The sequence below is a fragment of the Salvelinus alpinus genome, chromosome 1 (genome assembly GCF_045679555.1).
Source record: "Salvelinus alpinus chromosome 1, SLU_Salpinus.1, whole genome shotgun sequence".
NCBI lineage: Eukaryota > Metazoa > Chordata > Actinopteri > Salmoniformes > Salmonidae > Salvelinus > Salvelinus alpinus.
Window position 1 is genome coordinate 102,866,848 of NC_092086.1, and position 21,713 is coordinate 102,888,560.

A 21,713-nucleotide genomic window follows, 5' to 3' on the forward strand; every position below is an offset into this window, starting at 1 on the left:
GACATTCCACAGAAGTTTGGAGATAAGGAAAGCTAAGATTGAACCAGAACATACACTACCGTTCAAAAGTTTGGGGCCAATTAGAAATGTCCTTGTTTTTTAAAGAAAATACAAGTTTTTGTCCATTAAAATAACATTGAATTGATCAGAAATACATTGTAGGCATTGTTAATGTTGTAAATGACTATTGTAGCTGGAAACGGCATATTGTTTTTAATGGAATATCAACATAGACGTACAGAGGCCCATTATCAGCAACCATCACTCCTGTGTTCCAATGGCATGCTGTGTTAGCTAATCCAAGTTTATAATTTTAAAAGGCTAATTGATCATTAGAAAACCCTTTTGTAATTATGTTAGCACAGCTGCAAATTGTTGTTCTTATTAAAGAAGCAATAAAACTGGCCTTTAGACTAATTGAGTATCTGAAACATCAGCATTTGTGGGTTTGATTACAGGCTCAAAATGGCCAGAAACAAAGGACTTACTTATGAAACTCGTCAGTCTTTTCTTGTTCTGAGAAATGAAGGCTATTCCATGTGTGAAATTGCCAAGAAACTGAAGATATCGTACAACGCTGTGTACTATTGCCTTCACAGAACAGCGCAAACTGGCTCTAACTAGAATAGAAAGAGGAGTGGGAGGCCCCGGTGCACAACTGAGCAAGCGAACAAGTACATTAGTGTCCAGTTTGAGAAACAGACACCTCACAAGTTCTCCCAACCAGACTGTAAAAATAGCTCCCAATGCTGCCTCTCCAAACATCTTACTGTAAACTTTCTTCGGGTGGCCACTGGCCTAAAGTGCAGGTGTAAATGACAACAGCAATTGTGTTTTTCACCACTGTGGCCCTCACACAAATTATACTTTTGACACTAACACAGCCATTGGGCCATTTGTAAGCATTACATTTCCCATCCCAGTGAGCACAATACTATTTTCAACGTTTTTTCAACCGAAAATACGTATTTTCGACGTATTTTGCTCATACAGTGATGATGACTTATCTTTCTCATGTTATTATTTAGCACAAAAAGAAAAAAAATCGTCCGAATATGTTACAAACTGTAGGCAGTAAAAAGGCTGTAAATTGCTGACATTTGAGATGCACTTCGACTAATATAAATACATTAATTGAATCTACTACTGTATTAGAAAATGCTGGAATTAAGTGAACAAATGTGGATTATGTACTGGTAGGTAAATTGCATATTTCTGCAGTCGTTCATACAGTCGCCCCTGTGAATTGCGCATGCTCCCTGTGTCTCCTTCACTGTGCCCTATCTTTTCCAGGCCGGCAGATGCTAGTTTTGACAGGGTGAAAAGGGAACAGTGTTCAGACGCTTTGCAGATATCCATCTCTCCTTGCTTCACAACATAAAATCGGTAGCTATGAACATTCAACTGTTGATGTAGCTAATATAAAACATGAATGTTTATTTTTTTTAATAATGCCATTCATCGCATGGAGGAATCATTGACAGTAAATGTCACTACACTAGTTAGCGCGGTTGTCCAAGGTTAGCCACTGCACCAACTGGGCAACTAGCTAATGTTAGGTAGCTCGCTACAAGGGCCTATTCCAATGTCCATCTGTTTTAGCTAATGTGGTTTACATGCTAACTTGTTAGCTGGCACATATTACATAATGTTGTTTGGCAAAGTGCTGTATAATCCCAGGTAGAGTTTTGTTGCAATTAACGATATGAAACTATTTATTTAATGTTATTTTAACGTTTTAAATGACTAACAGTTGTTTTTTTCCAAAGAAATAGGGGGCGTGTACCATGGTTTTTCCACTATTAGCTACTGTTAGTTAACAAGCTAACGAGGCTAACTAGCTGCAATATTTATCAAATTAAGTTCTTAACTTTTATATACGATACATTTTGTCGTTGTTGGCATATTTACTCTTACTGATTCCAGTCATCCCCAATGCATCATGCAGATGTAACGTTATCTACGCTAGCCAACATTTCAGCTGGCTAACGTTAGCCAGTTTGCCTAGCCTGGCTAACCACCATCACTGACTCTCTTAAACGGTCCCATCTGCAGTTCTTTGTCAGAAATAGACCGTGCACAAAACATGTTCGCCCGCCACTCGTCTTACAAACAATAGAACAATGAAAATGTAGCTGTGGAAATATATAAACTAGCTAGCCATCTAGGTACTTTAATATGTGCTGGTGGCGTTAACTTACAGTTAGGACCCTCACCTTGGTAACTGATAGCTATGACCCTCACCTTCAAGATGAACACAAATTCATAGCTAACGTTAGCTGTCGTTGCGTGCTGAAATGAGAAGATAATCAGCCAAGTGAATTAACCAGTGCCTTACTGTTAGCTGGTTGGAAGGATGACATAACATTACACTTTTTAAAAATGTATTAATTATTAGATGCATCTAGCTAGCTATCTACAATTGGCTCATTCATCCCCCCCTCTACCCTGTGTGTTCTGTCAACTTACCTGGTAAAATAAAAATAAACAATTATTACTAACATGACATATTTAGGCTTTGTGACAGATCAAGGTAACTCAAAATCCACCTGAAAATAAAATTCAATGTAAAAATCAACTAGCTATTTGTTTTCTTAGTTTGGTATTGTGATAACTGCAAATATTGTTACAATATGTGCCTGTGCCCAGTCCTGTCAACCCACAAGGGCCTAGATTTGTAAATACTGCAGCCTGTTCTGCAAGCTCCTGTTGTCCCCAGTCAAGAAAATACATGCCACCTCTGACTTCAGTTTATCCTTGAGATGATAGGTTTGGAAACTTGCCTAGAATGGCATGTAAAGCATCTCCTTACGGTTATGTAGGTCAATCAAAGCTATAGGCTAATCCAGTGCTGTGTGTGTGGCCTGAGTGTGATGCTGGTGTCGGCCTAGCTAGCTTCCTGCTAAGAAGAAACAATCTGTTCTCCAGCTGAGCTCACTCACTGGGAAACCAGTCACATGACCTAGGTACCCAGCCTCCCAGCACTCTGGTTGCCAAGGATATGTGACAGGGCATCTATTCTACACTGATGATTCACTAGGAAAAAAATGTCTGCTGCAGAATAGTCACTGGCACACTGCAGTCCTTCTGGACTGCTTTGCAAAATGAAGAGTCCTGAGATTTCTAGTGACAACTTCCAAATCAGTCCTGTGGGAATCATGTCAGGTGTATGCAACATTCTAGAACATCACACACTGAGTCAAGTATTGCAGTGGGACATAGTTACGGCGAAATATATTGGCAGCCTTGAACTTTTCTTAAATAATTTCCTATTTCTTCTAAAATAAGTTGTAATTAAAAAAAAAAAACTTTGGTCACCACACAATGTTATTGGGTTTTCAACATTGCAGAACCTTTTTTTGTAAAACACAAGTTTACGATTTATATGTAGAAAATGAAGACATGGCATGGGCAAAATTATTGCCACCCCAGAGCTAGTACTTGGTTGCACAGTCTTTGGCCAATAACTGAGGACAAACACTTATTGTAGCCCGAAAATGAGCTTGCTGCACCTTTCTACTGGTAATTTGGACTACTTCTCAGCTACAAACTGCTCTAATTCTTTTCACCATAGGTTTTTGGATGTGATTCAGATCTTGACTCTTCCCTGGCCACTCCAGAGCATTCCAACGTCTCTTCTTGATCCATTCCAGGGTGCTTTTTGATATGTGTTTGGGGTTGCTGTCCAGCTGGAAGAAGACACACAACTTTCAATGGAGACCCAGTTTTTGGACACTGGGTCCTACATTGGACTACAAAACACCTAATAATCTGCTGATTTCATGATGCCTTGTGCACGTTCAAGGCCCCCCGTACCAGAGGCAGCAAGGAAACCCCACAGCATTATCAAACCTCCCCGTCTTTGATTGTAGGAGGGTGTTCTTTTCATTGACTGCTTAATTTGGTTGTCAGTAAACACAGTGCTGATCTGTATTGCCAAAGAGCTCTGATTTTGTTTCATTGGTCCACAGAACATTTCCCCAGGATTTAGGCTTGTTTAGGTGAGTTTGAGAAGTTCAATTAGGCTTTCTTGTGTCTCCTTCAGCAGTGGGGTCTCATGTTTACCAACAACCAAATGAAGCATTCAAAGAAAAGAACACCCTCCCTAAAATCAAACGTGGGGAGGTTTGGTAATGCTGTTGGGTTGCTTTGCTGCCTCTGATACTGGGGGCATTGAATGTGTGCAAAACATAAAATCAGCAGATTATATTTGTGTTTTGGAGTGTAATGTTCAACCCAGTGTCCAAAAACGGTGTCTCTGTTGATGGTTGTGGGTCTTCCGGCAAGTCAACAACCCAAAAATACAGCAAAAGCACCCTGAAATGGTTCAAGAAGTATCACTGGACTGTTCTGGAGTGGCCAGCGACGATCTAGATCTGAATCACATCCATAACCTATGACGAGAGCTGAAAACAGCAGTTGGCGGGCTCCCCTCAGACATAGAAGAATTAGAGCAGTTTGCTGCTAAAAAGTGGGCCAAATTGCCAGTAGAAAAGTGCAGCAAGCTCATTGATGGCTACAAGAAACATTTGTTGGCAGTTCTCTTGGCCAATGGCTGTGCAACCAAGTACCAGCTATGGGTTGCCAATAACTTTTTCCATGCCATTTGTCTTTATTTTCGAAAATCTAATTGTTAACTTAACTTTACAAAAATAAAAATGGTTCTGCAATGTTAAATCGAATAGCAAGGTAAGGAGGCCATTTTTATTTATTTTTTTCAACTTATTTAAAAAAAAAAAATTGGGATTTTTTTTTTTTTAAGTGCAAGGGAGCCAATATATTTGGCCGCAACTGTATATGGCTTGCATGTGTTGACTATCCCGACTTGTCTCCTCCTCTCCAGGTGCAATGGCTGTTCCTCCTTCATACTCAGACCTGGGCAAGGCTGCCAAGGACATCTTCAGCAAGGGCTATGGTGAGTTACTAACTAAAATATCTTCAGCAAGGGCTATGATAGGTTTCTAAATAGTAAAACCATTTGCACACCTGAACAGTTAGCTTACCAAGGAGAAGCCAAAATTCCACACATGACAATGATTGACAGTCAGAGGAGGTAGCTAAAGCATGAAATAACAGATTAAGTTACTGTTTATAGTCTGGTCGTGCTAGAATTTGAAACACCAAAGTCACCTGGTAATCAGCCAATGTGATACATAAAAATGTTAAGTTGCACTTGGCTGGTGAGGTTATGGACTGTTAGAAAGCAAAGCAAATAGGGATGTAAGGATTCACCGATATGCCTTGGTCCCTGTTTTAAAATGTTTAAGATGCAACTGCATTGGTCCGTGGACCCCAAACTGATCAATATGTAGCATGCATTGGTCAGAAAATATATTCAAACGTTATGAATCGCTAATTCACTCTTTTTGCTTACTTTCTACCTTCTGAAAATACCACATTTTTTGTAACACCTGATGCGTTTTCTCCTTCAGTGTCGAACTAAGCATGTAACTGCGTTGACAGTCATTGCTCTACAAGTCCTTTTAGCTGCTGAACAATCCCAGGGACTATCAGTAGCCTAGTCAAACTACATACGGTGCCCAGCACCTTACGCATTAAAATCCAAAAATGACTAGCGCAATATAAGGTTTTATTAGTTAACTGACAACCTATGTCATTTTCTAGGTTATTATTATCTATGCGCTGTTGAAAAATGTATTTTACCAGACTAAAAGTAAGCTGCCGGAGACAACTCTCATCTGTCTATAGGCTACCTGCTGAACGGGGCCTACAATAGATTTTATTTGATTATTCAGGTTCACCAACAGCAATAATTTTGGTAGTTTTGCAATTAGTGTAATATGGTATTCTTTTTGATATACAGAGCAGTGGTGATTTTAGCATGTAAATCTTGGTGGGGCAAACTCAAAACATTTTAGATGCATGCCAACAAAGCCACAACACTAAACAATACATTCATTGCACTATAACAGTGACAAACGGTGGCCATAAACTGTTAGGTACTACAGTACATAAAACTGTGCCAACAGCAGAGCTTTTCTTTCAGCACCATGGAGTGAATCCTTAACACCGCTACACCTGGTTATCAGCGGAGCCTTGTCTGGCAGCGCAACAGTTCATCAAGCCTTATTTACTGCCTTTTTAAAAACTATAGCTTATATGGCTGACTTGCTTAAACAAATGTGGTTACTACTGACTCCTTGTGGATATGTGTAAGTCTGTAAGAACCGCATTCTCCTTCAATAATAATGAACGGCAAAATTAGTTTAGACTTTTGAACCATACACAAACATTATTACATTTATGTTCAGTAAATTCACAATGTTTATTCTTATATCATTAACACTTAGCTCTAAGTATAAGCAAGTGCAAGCAAACAAGGGCCTTTTCATTCAGCACTTTCAAAATGGACACCCACAGAAATTCAGATATTATTTCAGATAAATTCAGCAAGATGTTGAGGCCTTAACTTTACTCTCACACGGAGAGCGAGAGAGACTCGGTTAGCCTACCATTTGAAGTATTTTCAAAGGCCTATGTGGTCTAAAAAGGGAGGAAAATGTAATCACGAGGATCCACTTTTATATACAATATACCGACGCACAGTCAGCGCAGTGCGCAAACAAAACAACCCTTGCAATATCAACTGGAATTACATGGGTCAATTACTGAACTTTTTGTTGAAAACAAATATTTGAATGGTAGATTGTCACTGGCAAATATGGTTAGACCCAACAACATTATATAGTATCTGCTCCTCGTCAAGAAAAGCACACGAGCTAATTATAATACACAAAGTTAGCAAAACAGTTAAATCATTCCAACATTGCCTAACATTTGAATAAGATAATGAGATGGACCTACAGTACATTTGGAAAGTATTCAGACCCCTTGACTTTTTCCACATTTTGTTATGTTACAGCCTTGTACTAAAATTTATTAAATTAGTTATTTTCTTTACCAATCTACACACAATACTGTTCCTAGGCCATCATTGTAAATAAGAATTTGTTCTTAACTGACTTGCCTAGTTAAATTTAAAAAATGTAATACCCCATAATGACAAAACAAAAACAGGTTTTTAGAAATGTTTGCAAATTTATAAAAAATAAAGAGACCTTATTTAAATAAGTATTCAGACCCGTTGCAATGAGACTCAAAATTGAGCTCCGGTGCATCCTGTTTCCATTGATCATCCTTGATGTTTTACAACTTGGAGTTCACCTGTGGTAAATTCAATTGATTGGACATAATTTGGAAAGGGACACACCTGTCTATATAAGGACCCACAGTTGACAGTGCATGTCAGAGCAAAAACCAAGCAATGAGGTTGAAGGAATTGTCCGTAGCGCACCAAGACAGGATTGTGTCTCGGCACAGATCTGGGGAAGGGTACCAAAACATTTTTGCAATATTTAAGTTCCCCAAGAACCCAGTTGTCGCCATCATTCTTAAATGGAAGAAGTTTGGAACCACTAAGACTTTTCCTAGAGCTGGCCGCCCGGTCAAACTGAGCAATCGGGGGAGAAGGGCTTTGGTCAGGGAGGTGACAAAGAACCCATTGGTCACTCTGATAGAACTCCAGAGTTTCTCTGTGGAGATGAGAGAACCTTCCAGAAGGACTACCGTCTCTGCAGTACTCCACCAATCAGGCCTTTATGGTAGTGGCCAGATGGAAGCCACTCCTCAGTAAAAGGCACATGACAGTCCGCTTGGAGTTTGCCAAAAGGCACCTAACGGACTCGTGAGAAACAAGATTCTCTTGACTGATGAAACCAATATTGAACTATTTGGCCTGAAAGCCAAGCATCACATCTGGAGGAAACCTGGCACCATCCCTACAGTGAAGCACGGTGGTGGCAGCATCATGCTGTGGGGATGTTTTTCAGTGACAGGGACTGGGAGACTAGTCAGGCTCGAGGGAAAGCTGAATGGAGCAAAGAACAGAGAGATCCTTGATGGAAACCTGCTCCGGAGCACCTCAGACTGGAGCAAAGGTTTACCTTGAAACAGGACAACGCAGGATTGGCTTCGGGACAAGTCTCTGAATGTCATTGAGTGGCCCAGCCAGAGCCCAGACTTGAACCCGATCAAACATCTCTGGAGAGACCTGAAAATAGCTGTGCAGCGACGCTCCCCTTCCAACCTGACAGATCTTGAGGATCTGCCGAGAAGTATGGGAGAAACTCCCCAAATACAGGTGTTCCAAACTTGTAGCGTCATAACCAAGGAGACTCGAGGCTGTAATCGCTGCCAAAGATGCTTCAACAAATACTGACTAAAAGGTCTAAATACTTAAGTAAATGTGATCATTCCGGGTTTTAAAATAAGTATATTAGGAAAAATGTCTAAAAGGCACTGTACTTTATAGACCGACCTTCATAGACCGACCTTCATAGGCCGACCTTCATAGACAAGCATAATTTACACATACCCACAGAAGTCAGCTCAGACAGATCGTGCTCAGGGGTCTTATGAGCTTCATCAGCAGCAGATTATAATTTAGAATGAGTTAACACTTTATTTGAAGGGTCCATAATGAACCATTTCTAATGTATTTACAATCCAGTTGCTGTCAATTTATTTGTCATTACTCACACATTTGTCAATGTTAGTAAGCTAGTTATTTACACACGCGTGTGTGTGTGTGTGTGTGTATCTGGTGTGTATACACACACAGAGTTGAAGTCGGAAGTTTACATACTTAGGTTGGAGTCAATAAAACTAGTTTTTCAATCACTCCACACATTTCTTGTTAAAAAAACTATAGTTTTGGCAAGTCGGTTAGGACATCTACTTTGTGCATGACACAATTTTTACAACAATTGTTTACAGACATATTATTTCACTTATAATTCACTGTATGACAATTCCAGTGGGTCAGAAGTTTACATACACTAAGTTGACTGTGCCTTTAAACAGCTTGGAAAATTCCAGAAATTATGTCATGGCTTTAGAAGCTTCTGATAGGCTAATTGACATCATTTGAGTCAATTGGAGGTGTACCTGTGGATGTATTTCAAGGCCTACCTTCAAACTCAGTGCCTCTTTGCTTGACATCATGGGAAAATCAAAAGAAATCATCCAAGACCAAAATATTGTAGACCTCCACAAGTCTGGTTCATCCTTGGGAGCAATTTCCAAATGCCTGAAGGTGCCACGTTCATATGTACAAACAATAGTACGAAAGTATAAACACCATGGGAACACGCAGCCGTCATACCGCTCAGGAAGGAGACGAGTTCTGTCTCCTAGAGATGAACGTACTTTGGTGCGAAAAGTGCAAATCAATCCCAGAACAACAGCAAAGGACCTTGTGAAGCTGCTGGAGTAAACAGGTACAAAAGTGTCTATATCCATAGTAAAACGAGTCCTGTATCGACATAACCTGAAAGGCCGCTCAGCAAGGAAGAAGTCACTGCTCCAAAACCGCCATAAAAAAGCCAGGCTACGGTTTGCAACTGCACATAGTGACAGATCGTACTTTTTGGAGAAATGTCCTCTGGTCTGATGAAACAAAAATAGAACTGTTTGGCCATAATGGCCATCGTTATGCTTGGAGGAAAAAGGGGGAGGCTTGCAAGCCGAAGAACACCATCCCAACCGTGGAGCACGGGGGTGGCAGCATCATGTTGTGGGGGTGCTTTGCTGCAGGAGGGACTGGTGCATTTCACAAAATAGATGGCATCATGAGGCAGGAAAATGATGTGGATATATTGAAGCAACGTCTCAAGACATCAGTCAGGAAGTCAAAGCTTGGTCGCAAATGGGTCCTCCAAATGAACAATGACCCCAAGCATACAAAATTGCGAGCAAGGAGGCCTACAAACCTGACTCAGTTACACCAGCTCTGTCAGGAGGAATGGGCCAAAATTCACCCAACTTATTGTGGGAAGCTTGTGGAAGGCTACCCTAAACGTTTGACCCAAGTTAAACAATTTAAAGGCAATGCTACCAAATACTAATTGAGTGTATGTAAACTTCTGACCCACTGAGAATGTGATAAAAGAAATAAAAGCTGAAATAAATCGTTCTCTCTACTATTATTCTGACATTTCACATTCTTAAAATAATGTGGTGATCCTAACTGACCTAAGACAGGGAATTTTTACTTGAATGTCAGGAATTGTGAAACGGAGTTTAGATGTATTTGACTAAGGTGTATGTAAACTTCCGACTTCAACTGTGTATATGTATATATATATATATACACACACACACACACACACACACACACACACACACACACACACACAGTTGAAGTTTACATACGCCTTAGCCAAATGCATTTAAACTCAGTTTTATATATATATATATATATATATATATATAGCAAAAAAAGAGACGTCCTCTCACTGTCAACTGCGTTTATTTTCAGCAAACTAAACGTGTCAATATTTGTATTTACATAAGATTCAACAACTGAGACATAAACTGAACAAGTTCCATAGACATGTGACTAACAGAAATGGAATAATGTGTCCCTGAACAAAGGGGGGGTCAAAATCAAAAGCAACAATCAGTATCTGGTGTGGCCACCAGCTGCATTAAGTACTGCAGTGCATCTCCTCCTCATGGACTGCACCAGATTTTCCAGTTCTTGCTGTGAGATGTTACCCCACTCTTCCACCAAGGCACCTGCAAGTTCCCAGACATTTCTGGGGGAAATGGCCCTAGCCCTCACCCTCCGATCCAACAGGTCCCAGACGTGCTCAATGGGATTGAGATCCGGGCTCTTCGCTGGCCATGGCAGAACACTGACATTCCTGTCTTGCAGGAAATCACGCACAGAACGAGCAGTATGGCTGGTGGCATTGTCATGCTGGAGGGTCATGTCAGGATGAGCCTGCAGAAAGGTTAGCACATGAGGGAGGAGGATGTCTTCCCTGTAACGCACAGTGTTGAGATTGCCTGCAATAACAAGCTCAGTCCGATGATGCTGTGACACACTGCCCCAGACCATGACGGACCCCTCCACCTTCAAATCGATCCCGCTCCAGAGTACAGGCCTCGGTGTAACGCTCATTCCTTCGGCGATAAACGCGAATCCGACCATCACCCCTGGTGAGACAAAACCGTGACTCGTCAGTGAAGAGCACTTTTTGCCAGTCCTGTCTGGTCCAGCGACGGTGGGTTTGTGCCCATAGGCGATGTTGCCGGTGATGTCTGGTGAGGACCTGCCTGTTACGTTCCCCAGTTTCTGTTTTGTAGTTTGTTTTTGAGTGTGTGTTTCAGGAGATGGTTTCCTGAATTCTCCCCAAGCAGCTGATTGGTCAGCCCCATTAATGATTGGAGCTGACCCCGCCCCCTCATCAAGTTACAGCTGTATCCGATTAGACTCCTTCTGAAGCTATATAAAAGCCAGTGTTCTGTTCAGAATAGAGATCATTTGCTGAGAGATGACTGCTGAGAGAGGAGGCTGATGGCTGTGAGGGTGATATACTGTGTTGGTTGTTCTCAGAGGGAGATGATTAGTGTGTCCTGTATTGGTTGAGTGAGAGAGCTGATTGGTTATGTCTGTTGTGTGTCAATAGGACGCAGTGTTTTGATTATTCTGTTTCATTTGTTCCCAGGGGGGAAGGGGAAGGCACCTAGGGAGGGTTTAGGCAAGAGGCCCGCGGGCATACATATACCCGTAGTATTCACTGTCTATGCACACTAGGAAAGACCTGGGCGGACCCCCCCTGTATTTTGGTTAGCGCACCAGGTGGTGCTAAGTTAGGTAAGTAGTGGGTAGGCAGGTAAGGTAGGAGAGGGGGCTTTGATATTTACTTTATTTGCTTTGGTTCCGTCCAGCCCCTTTTCCCCATGAAGGAATAAATTCCTAGTAAACGGTAACTTCTCTGCCTTTTGTCATCCTTACTCGCACCTACAGTTCCATACCTCTTTCACTTCACGGGGAGTTGAGTTGTAGCAGGGGGTTGCGTTCCCTCTTCTTAGAGGCGTGCGTAACATAATGGGGGCTCATCCGGGATTCCATTAAACCCACCGGACCCTGCTGCACTGAGCTCTCTGTGATTGGTGATTGAGGTGTGATGGTAGGTTGTGAGTTTGGATGACTTGTTTAGTTTGTGTGTTCAGTAGACTGCATTGTACAAGATGGCTGCCTCAGCGGGTAGACCTTCCGATGCTAAGTCGGAGGACAGGGCGGAGGAAGGGGTTGCTCGTACCCCCTTTACATTGCCCCGATTTGACCCTTTATCTTCTGCTTCGGGTCGTTCAGGCGGGACCGCTAGGCTGAAGGTGAGGCTGGCCCGTTTAGAAATGGAGCAAAAAGATAAAGAGAGACAGATGCAGTTTGAACTTGAAATTAGGAAAATAGAAGCCGACAAGGAGGTGAGGATCTGACAATTGGAGCTAGACGCTGGCTCCAGTGCGACTCCACAAGCTGCTCATCATCAAGCCCACTTCGATGTGAGTAAAAATATAGCTTTAGTCCCTCCATTTCGAGAGTCGTAAGTTGATTCCTATTTCTCTGCGTTTACTCGTGTGGCCGCTGCGCTGCATTGGCCACTCGAGGTTTGGCCGCTCCTGTTGCAATGTAAATTGTCTGGGAAAGTCCAGGAAGTAGTAGCTGCTCTCTCCCTGGAAGACAGTTTACACTACGATACAGTTAAAACGACCGTGTTGCGGGCTTATGAGTTGGTGCCTGAAGCTTATAGGCAGCGCTTCAGGAACCACAAGAAACCCTCTCACCGTACCTTCGTTGAGTTTACTCGGGACAAAGAGTCTCTGTTTAATCCTTACTCGCTCCTACAGTCCCATACCTCTTTCACTTCACGGGGAGTTGAGTTGTAGTTCCCTCTTCTTAGAGGCGTGCGTAACACTGCCTTACAACAGGCCTACAAGCCCTCAGTCCAGCCTCTCTCAGCCTATTGCGGACAGTCTGAGCACTGATGGAGGGATTGTGCGTTCCTGGTGTAACTCGGGCAGTTGTTGCCATCCTGTACCTGTCCCACAGGTGTGCTGTTCGGGGTTACCGATCCCGTGCAGGTGTTGTTACACGTGGTCTGCCACTGCGAGGACGATCAGCTGTCTGTCCTGTCTCCCTATAGCGCTGTCTTAGGTGTCTCATAGTACGGACATAGCAATTTATTGCCCTTGCCACATCTGCAGTCCTCATGCCTCCTTGCAGCATGCCTAAGGCACATTCACGCAGATGAGCAGGGACCCTGGGCATCTTTCTTTTTGTGTTTTTCAGAATGAGTAGAAACGCCTCTTTAGTGTTTTAAGTTTTCATAACTGTGACCTTAATTGCCTACCGTCTGTACGCTGTTAGTGTCTTAGCGACCGTTCCACAGGTACATGTTCATTAATTGTTTATGGTTCATTGAACAAGCATGGGAAACAGAGTCTAAACCCTTTACAATGAAGATCTGTGAAGTTAATTTGCAAAAATCCAAATATTTTTGAAAGACTGGAACCTGAAAAAGGGACGTTTCTTTTTTTGCTGAGTTTACTTAAACATCCTGTGTTGTATAATTGTTCTTTTACCAGGTACAGCAATAATGTCTACCATTGGCATGCCCATCTTTTTGTGAGAAGTTATACTGGTCACTCAAACATTTCTAAAGTATAAATAGCACTCACTCTAGATTAGGGACTGCAAAAATGGTTTATTATTGTGTGAGTAGCGATTTAATACATGGGGAATACCCAATTTATAAATGCCTTATATAATTGGTTTATTATGGACCCTTAAAGTAGTGTTACCAATGTGGGGTAAATGTGGGTTTATGCAACAAATGTTAGTGCATCGAATCGCATGGAACTGAAATCGCACCGAATCGATTCAAACTAAAGCATATCGTGTTGGAGCCCATGTATCGAAATGTCTTGAAAGGGAAAGATGCACATCCCTAAATGCAAACCATATGATAACTCAACGCATCATAAACAAATTGTCATTGTTCTACGAGTCTGCTCAAATGTACACTTAGCTCGTCAACCTCTTGTTTAACCCTCAAGGCTTCGGCATCGTGAAGCTGGACTTGAAGACCAAGTCTCAGAGCGGAGTGGTGAGTCTTCTGTTTCTGTCCTCCCCTTTTCTACTTCCCTCTCTCTCCCCCTCCACTGTACCACCTGCGCTGCCTCGGTTGCTCTTTCTCTCTCTGCTAATGTTGATCAATCATTAACATTTCTATTTTAGTAGAACATATTTTTATTTTTTTGAGGAAAAAGTAGATTGTGATTCTGTGACTGTAATTTTGTAAATAACCTTTCTCTCTATGGTACTGTAATAACGACCCTTCTAACCGTCTGTAATTCTGAGCTCTAAGGTTCACAGGTTGCTAGGTGATGTTGCTGGCTCTGCTTGGCTTTATGCTTCAGGATAAAGAGATATGACAGGCTGTGTGTGTGTGAGAAGTCAGCTTGTGTTTAAGACTGTGTGGGGCCTGTTTGTCTCCATATCTGCTTATCCTAACCCCTGCTCTGTCCCCCTGCCTCCCTGCTGCCTCCTGGACTGCGCTCTATTTTAGATGGTAAGACTCTCTCCCACAGTGTGCTGATGTCTCTATGTATGTACAACATGATACGTGCTGGAAGATGCATCGACAGACTGTCTGATTTCACTGTTAAGTCTTGTTTTTGCATCGTTGTGTCCAGCAGATGGTACTGTTAGTCTGTTTTCATCTACATCATTGTCCAGTGACTATTATAGTTATTTAACATTTCTGTCTCTGGCCAACTAATTTACATGTATTTCACATCCATTTCTTTGACCATCTGGATTGACTGGTGTCAGTGATAAAGTTTTCAACAATGTTGCTGTCCAAATAATGTTTTAATTCTTGTCTCTTCAACTAATTTCATTTTGTCATCCATTTCTTTGTCCAGCTTCAACCACTGACTGCCACTCACTGCTTTGCTGCACCCACACTACATGGACAAAAGTATGTGGACACCTGCTCGTCGAACATCTCATTCCAAAATCATGGGCATTAATATGGAGTTGGTCCCCCCTTTGCTGCCTCCAATCTTATGGGAAGGCTTTCTACTAGATGTTGGAACATTGCTGCGGGGACTTGCTTCCATTCAGTCACGAGCATTAGTGAGGTCGGGCACTGATGTTGGGCGATTAGGCCTGGCTCGCAGTCAACGTTCCAATTCATCCCAAAGGTGTTCGATGGGGTTGAGGTCAGGGCTCTGCAGGCCAGTCAAGTTTTTCTACACTGATCTCGACAAATTATTTCTTTATGGACCTCGCTTTGTGCACGGGAGCATTGTCATGCTGAAACAGGAAAGGGCCTTCCCCAAACTGTTGCCAAAAAGTTGGAAGCCAAGAATCTTCTATAATGTCATTGTATGCTGTAGGTTTCCCTTCACTGGGACTGTATGCTGTAAGGTTACCCTTCACTGGGACTAAGGGGCCTAGCCCGAAAACATCCTGTGGTGGACTGCAATAGAATCGAACAGTCTCCGCGATATGCAACTGTTCAGGGAAGTCAGGAACCAATACATACAGTCAGTCAGGAAAGCAAACGCTAGCTTTTTCAAACAGAAATTTGCATCCTGTAGCTCTAACTCCAAACAGTTTTGGGTCACTGTAAAGTCCATGGAGAACAAGAGCACCTCCTCCCAGCTGCCCACTGCACTGAGGCTAGGCAACATGGTCACCACCATTAAATCCACGATAATCGAAAACTTCAATAAGCATTTCTCTACGGCTGGCCATGCTTTCCTCCTGACTAACCCAATCCTGGCCAACAGCTCCACACCCCCCGCAGCTACTTGCCCGAGCTTCCCCAGCTTCTCCTTCATCCAGATCACAGATGTTCTGAAAGAGCTGCAAAACCTGGACCCGTACAAATCAGCTGGGCTAGACAATCTGGACTCTCTCTTTCAAAAAAATTCCGCCGCCATTGTTGCAACCCCTATTACCAGTCTGTTCAACCTCTCTTTCGTATCGTCCGAGATCCCTAAAGATTGGAAAGCTGCCGCGGTCATCCCCCTCTTCAAACGGGGTGACACTCTAGACCCAAACTGTTATAGACCTATATCCATCCTGCCCTGCTTTCCTAAAGTGTTTGAAACCCAAGTTAATAAACAGATCACTGACCATTTCGAATCCCACCGTACCTTCTCCGCTGTGCAATCCGGTTTCCGAGCTGGTCATGGGTGCACCTCAGACAATCTCAAGGTACTAAACGATATCATAACTGCCATCGATAAAAGAGAATACTGTGCAGCCGTCTTCATCGACCTGGCCGAAGCTTTCGACTCTGTCAATCACCGCATTCTTATCAACAGCCTTGGTTTCTCAAATGACTGCCTCGCCTGGTTCACCAACTACTTCGCAGACAGAGTTCAGTGTGTCAAATTGGAGGGCCTGTTGTCCGGAACTCTGGCAGTCTCTATGGGGGTACCACAGGGTTCAATTCTCGGGCCGACTCTTTTCTCTGTATACATCAATGATGTCGCTCTTGCTGCGGGTGATTCCCTGATCCACCTCTATGCAGATGACACCATTCTGTATACTTATGGCCCTCGTTTGGACACTGTGTTAACTAACCTCCAAATAAGCTTCAATGCCATACAACACTCCTTCTGTGGCCTCCAACTTCTCTTAAACGCTAGCAAAACCAAATGCATGCTTTTCAACCGTTCGCTGCCCGCACCCTCCCGCCTGACTAGCATCACTACTCTGGACGGTTCTGACCTAGAATATGTGGACAACTACAAATACCTAGGTGTCTGGCAAGACTGTAAACTCTCCTTCCAGACTCATATCAAACATCTCCATTCCAAAATCAAATCTAGAATCGGCTTTCTATTTCGCAACGAAGCCTCCTTCACTTACGCCGCCAAACTTACCATAGTAAAACTGACTATCCTACCGATCCTCGACTTCGGCGATGTCCTCTATAAAATAGCTTCCAATACTCTACTCAGCAAATTGGATGTAGTCTATCACAGTGCCATCCGTTTTGTTACCGAAGCGCCTTATACCACCCACCACTGCGACCTGTATGCTCTAGTCGGCTGGCCCTCGCTACTTATTCGTTGCCAGACCCACTGGCTCCAGGTCATCTATAAGTCTATGCTAGGTAAAGCTCCGCCTTATCTCAGCTCACTGGTAACGATAACAACACCCACCCGTAGCACGCGCTCCAGCAGGTATATCTCACTGGTCATCCCCAAAGCCAACACCTCCTTTGGTCTCCTTTCCTTCCAGTTCTCCGCTGCCAGTGACTGGAACTAATTGCTGAAGCTGGAGACTTTTATTTCCCTCACTAACTTTAAACATCAGCTAACTGATCACTGCAGCTGTACATAGTCCATCTGTAAATAGCCCACCCAATCTACCTACCTCATCCCCATATTGTTTTATTTACTTTGCTGCTCTTTTGCACACCAGTATCACTACTTACACACCACCATCTGCTCATCATCATCTGCTCATCTATCACTCCAGTGTTAATCTGCTAAATTGTAATTACTTTGCTACTATGGCCTATTTATTGCCTACCTCATGCCATTTGCACACACTGTATATAGACTTTTTTTTTCTTTTCTATTGTGTTATTGACTGTACGCTTGTTTATTCCATGTGTAACTCTGTGTTGTTGTTTCTGTCGCACTGCTTTGCTTTATCTTGGCCAGGTCGCAGTTGTAAATGAGAACTTGTTCTCAACTAGCTTACGTGGTTAAATAAAGGCGAATTTAAAAAAAAAAAACGATGTTTTCAACTCGAGCCGACACTTGGCATTGGGCACAGGCTTGTGTGCGGCTGCTCGGCCCTGGAAACCCATTTCATGAAGCTCTCGACGAACAGTTCTTGTGCTGACGTTGCTTCCAGAGGCAGTTTGGAACTCTGTAGTGAGTGTTGCAACCGAGGACACACTATCTTTGCGTTCTACGCTCTTCAGCACACTGCGGTCCTGTTCTGTGAGCTTGTGTGTTCTACCACTTCGCGGTTGTTGCTCATAGATGTTTACACTTCACAATAACAGCACTTATTTGACCGGGGCAGCTCTATTAGAGCTGTCTGTGTGCTCGAAGTGAGGGATGCAACTGGTGTGTCTGAAATAGCCGAATCCACTAATTGGAAAGGGTGTCCACATACTTCTGTATATATGGTGTTTCTGTCCATACTTCCTCCTATCCACCCTCCATACCTTGCATCCCTCACTTTCTTCCTTCTTTTCCTGGTGAACCTTTTCATGCTCTATTACCTGTAATCTGTTTTCTGTGTTTCTCCTCACATAGTTCATTAATCATACAGGGTTTCCTCTTCTGCTGTCAGCAAGAAACTTCCCTTTTCAAAAATCTGCTTTTCTAGATCTCACTCACTTCAAACTATTTGACCACAACTCTCTCTCCAACATCTCTTGCCTCATACATTTTCCCACTCTCTTTTACTCTCCCCCTCTTCTCACTCTCTCCCACCCTCTCTTCTCTCCCCCTCAGGAGTTCAACACATCAGGTTCCAGTAACACAGACACGGGGAAGGCAGCTGGTAACCTGGAGACCAAGTACAAGATGAAGGAGCTGGGTCTGAGCTTCAACCAGAAGTGGAACACAGACAACACCCTGGCTACAGAGGTCACTGTGGAGGACCAGCTGGCTCAGGGACTCAAGCTGGCTCTGGACACATCCTTCGTACCAAACACTGGGTGAGAGAGGGACATCAAACTGTTAATGGCATACCACGTTATTCCTTTTGACAAAAAAATATGAAATGATTTAGGATTTATTAATGAAATATGTTATCACCTTTCTTTTTTTAGATTGTGAAGGATCAGCTATGAAAGGTTATTTGTTGGATGTCTAATTTTCCTGTCTCTTCTCCATCTGTCCTCAGTAAGAAGAGTGGCAAGCTGAAAACTGGCTACAAGCGTGACTTCCTTAATGTGGGCTGTGACGTCGACTTCGAGGGTCCCATCATCCACGCAGCCGCAGTGGTGGGCTATGAGGGCTGGCTGGCCGGGTACCAGATGGCCTTTGACACGGCCAAGTCCAAACTGGCCCAGAACAACTTTGCCCTGGGATACAAGGCTGGAGACTTCCAGCTCCACACCAACGTGTGAGTATCTCAGTGCAGTGGATCTTGCCTAGAAACACTGGTTTTGTTTTTGAGTGAGTCATCAGAAATGTGGAATGTGTTAGATGGTAAAGTTTGGGAACCGTGGCTGCTGTTGCCCCGTGTCTCTCAGTAGTAATGGTATGGAGGTTAGAGTAGGAAGGCGTTTCTGTGTTACCTCCCCTCTTTCAGTAACGACGGAACAGAATTAAGAGGGTTCCACCCACCATAAGGTGTCTAGGAGTATGAACTAGGGGTTGATTTGGGCATGTCTAACTGTTAACTCCTCTCTCTCTCCTCTCTCAGTAACGATGGGACCGAATTTGGGGGTTCTATCTACCAGAAGGTGGATGACCAGCTGGAGACGGCAGTCACTCTGGCCTGGACGGCCGGCAGCAACAACACACGCTTCGGCATCGCAGCCAAATACGCTCTGGACAAAGATGCTTCCCTGTCTGTGAGTAACACACACTTACGTTTACACACACGTTCCATTTACACGCTTTACCCTGGCTGGACTTCAGCCAGCTTTACACACTAACACACGTTCTCTGGCTGTCTCTAACTGTGTCTCCCCCTGCAGGCCAAAGTGAATAACGCCAGCCTGATTGGAGTCGGTTACACCCAAAGCCTCAGGCCAGGTGAGGAACAATCACAACATAGAAGGTTATGATCTAAGCACAACTGTCATGTTAGGTCTAGCTGTAGTGTTTAACACCTCCAGTAATATTATTCTCCTCTGTGCGTGTAGGTGTGAAGGTGACTCTGTCAGCCCTGATCGATGGGAAGAACTTCAACACCGGCGGTCACAAGGTTGGCCTGGGCTTCGAGCTGGAGGCATAAAGCAGGATCAAGACCCACCAACCAAGAGAAGAGCTCAGAACCAATCACACCTCCATTCCCAACCACATGCAAACCCTACCACAGCCCTTATCCAAAACCATCGTCATGTAGCCTCTCCATTCCTGCACCTCTGTCTCACACACACACACAAACACACACATTAAGTGTTTAGGCAGGAATAGTCAAACCTGTGGCAGCCATGTCCGTCATGACTGAAGTAACTAAATAACCTGAATGAATACTGAGAGGGGGCGAGAGAGACATTCTGTAATGTCATGGCCATTATATATTCTAGTCCTTTGGTTTAGATAGTTAGCTACCACTACCGTTTATCTTGTTTTAAAGAAAGTGTTTCAGTCTTAGAGGGGAAAGGCAGGCACATAAGATGGATACCTCCCCTTTAACTGACGTTGTACAGAAACGCAGTGGCTAAGTTTTGTCATCTGACTGGTAACTGAAGAGTCACTATGTGTTATATCTCAGTAGGAGTTTGGGGGAGTAGTCCTTGGGAAACTTGTAGCTCATGTATGCTTATGTACGTGTATATATTCCCCTTGGTCTTTCATTTGTAACATGTCTGAATGAGTATCTGGAGTAGAACAGAAGGCTTGGTAAGAATGGAAGCCTCGAACAGAAGGCTTGGTAAGAATGGATGCCTCGAACAGAAGGCTTGGTAAGAATGGAAGCCTCAAGCGTTTGAAGCCCAGTGTTCCCTTGGTAAAAAAAGAGTGCTCCGCCTGTCTGTTTCTTTTGTATAGGTTTGAGTATCAAATGTTGTATTTTGGTTGTGCTGTTGTCAGTGGTGGACCATGGTGTCAGTTAAACTAGGTGTGATCATGGGATGTTTTAGTGATGTTGGACATTATGTACGACTTCAATTGTATGTTTTCATATCACGGATGTAAACCGTTGTTGGTTTTGGTCAGGCGGAGTGGAAAGAGACCGGTTAAAGCCAGAAGAAACAGGGTTGGAGTAAGAACCATCTCATTTCAGCCATTTTATATTTGAATTCCTAATTTGACTGAAGTGAGATTTTAAGAGTCCAACCTTGAGAAGGAATCAACCGTTTGACCACTGCTACCATCTGCTGTTACTGTAACCACTGAACAATAGGGGAGTCTGCAGGAGAGTTTCAGGAAGATTTTAGCGAAGGACCTGTCAGGAGTATCGTCCGCTGAATGCAGTTCTACATGTCCCAAAACACTCAAATATTTTCCTCTCCTTTGCTCTGTTGCCACGCTTCTGTATATGCCAGCTGGTAGGTGAAAATAATATGGTGGAATCTTCCAGTAGGTTAGAATAGGTGGCATTTCTACAGTGTTGCTTTCATCTATCTAGTTAAGATCTGTGGTCACGTGAAGAGGGATGTGGACATGGTGCTATTTGAGAGTATTTTGAGTGACTCTGAATTTCTGTTCAGGGATTTAATTTAGTCTGTTCTAAAATGAGTATCTTGGCACCATTCTAGAATGTTGTTGTTGCTCATGCTGCTTTGGACCGACACCCCTTCCTGGCTGTCATTGGTCCCATTGGGAGCCAATCAACACTCCCTGTCATTCCCACTCTGTACATAGTATACATATTCTCCTCTTAGTTTCAACACTCCTACGGTCAGAAAACATTTGAAGCATTCATGTCAGAGGCTGTTGTGTGGAACTCAACTGTCCCCCTTTCCTTTACCAAGTCATAAACCAGGTATCCATTTATCTTTGTTTTCTTTCCATTTGTTGACATAATTGTGAATCTCTGCTTTTGTGTGTTTAGACACAGTACCACATTTTTTCAAATTTCAAGTAATGGAATTCTAATAAATAAACACATTGACTTGATGTCATGTCTTTTGTTTCTCAGAAGACATGACAATATTTTCCTGGTCTGTTAACGC

The 21,713-nt window shown here is 43.1% G+C and overlaps 1 protein-coding gene across 1 annotated transcript; it reads left to right on the forward strand.

Moving 5' to 3' along the window:
* Nucleotides 1-1,230: 1,230 nt before the first annotated feature.
* LOC139537189 (voltage-dependent anion-selective channel protein 2) lies at nt 1,231-21,652 on the forward strand. Its single transcript, XM_071338221.1, has 8 exons — nt 1,231-1,386; nt 4,844-4,915; nt 13,930-13,979; nt 18,373-18,578; nt 18,767-18,988; nt 19,292-19,442; nt 19,569-19,626; nt 19,737-21,652. The coding sequence occupies exons 2-8, from the start codon at nt 4,849-4,851 to the stop codon at nt 19,826-19,828; spliced, it is 846 nt and encodes a 281-aa protein (XP_071194322.1). The 5' UTR covers nt 1,231-1,386; nt 4,844-4,848; the 3' UTR covers nt 19,829-21,652.
* Nucleotides 21,653-21,713: the final 61 nt, after the last annotated feature.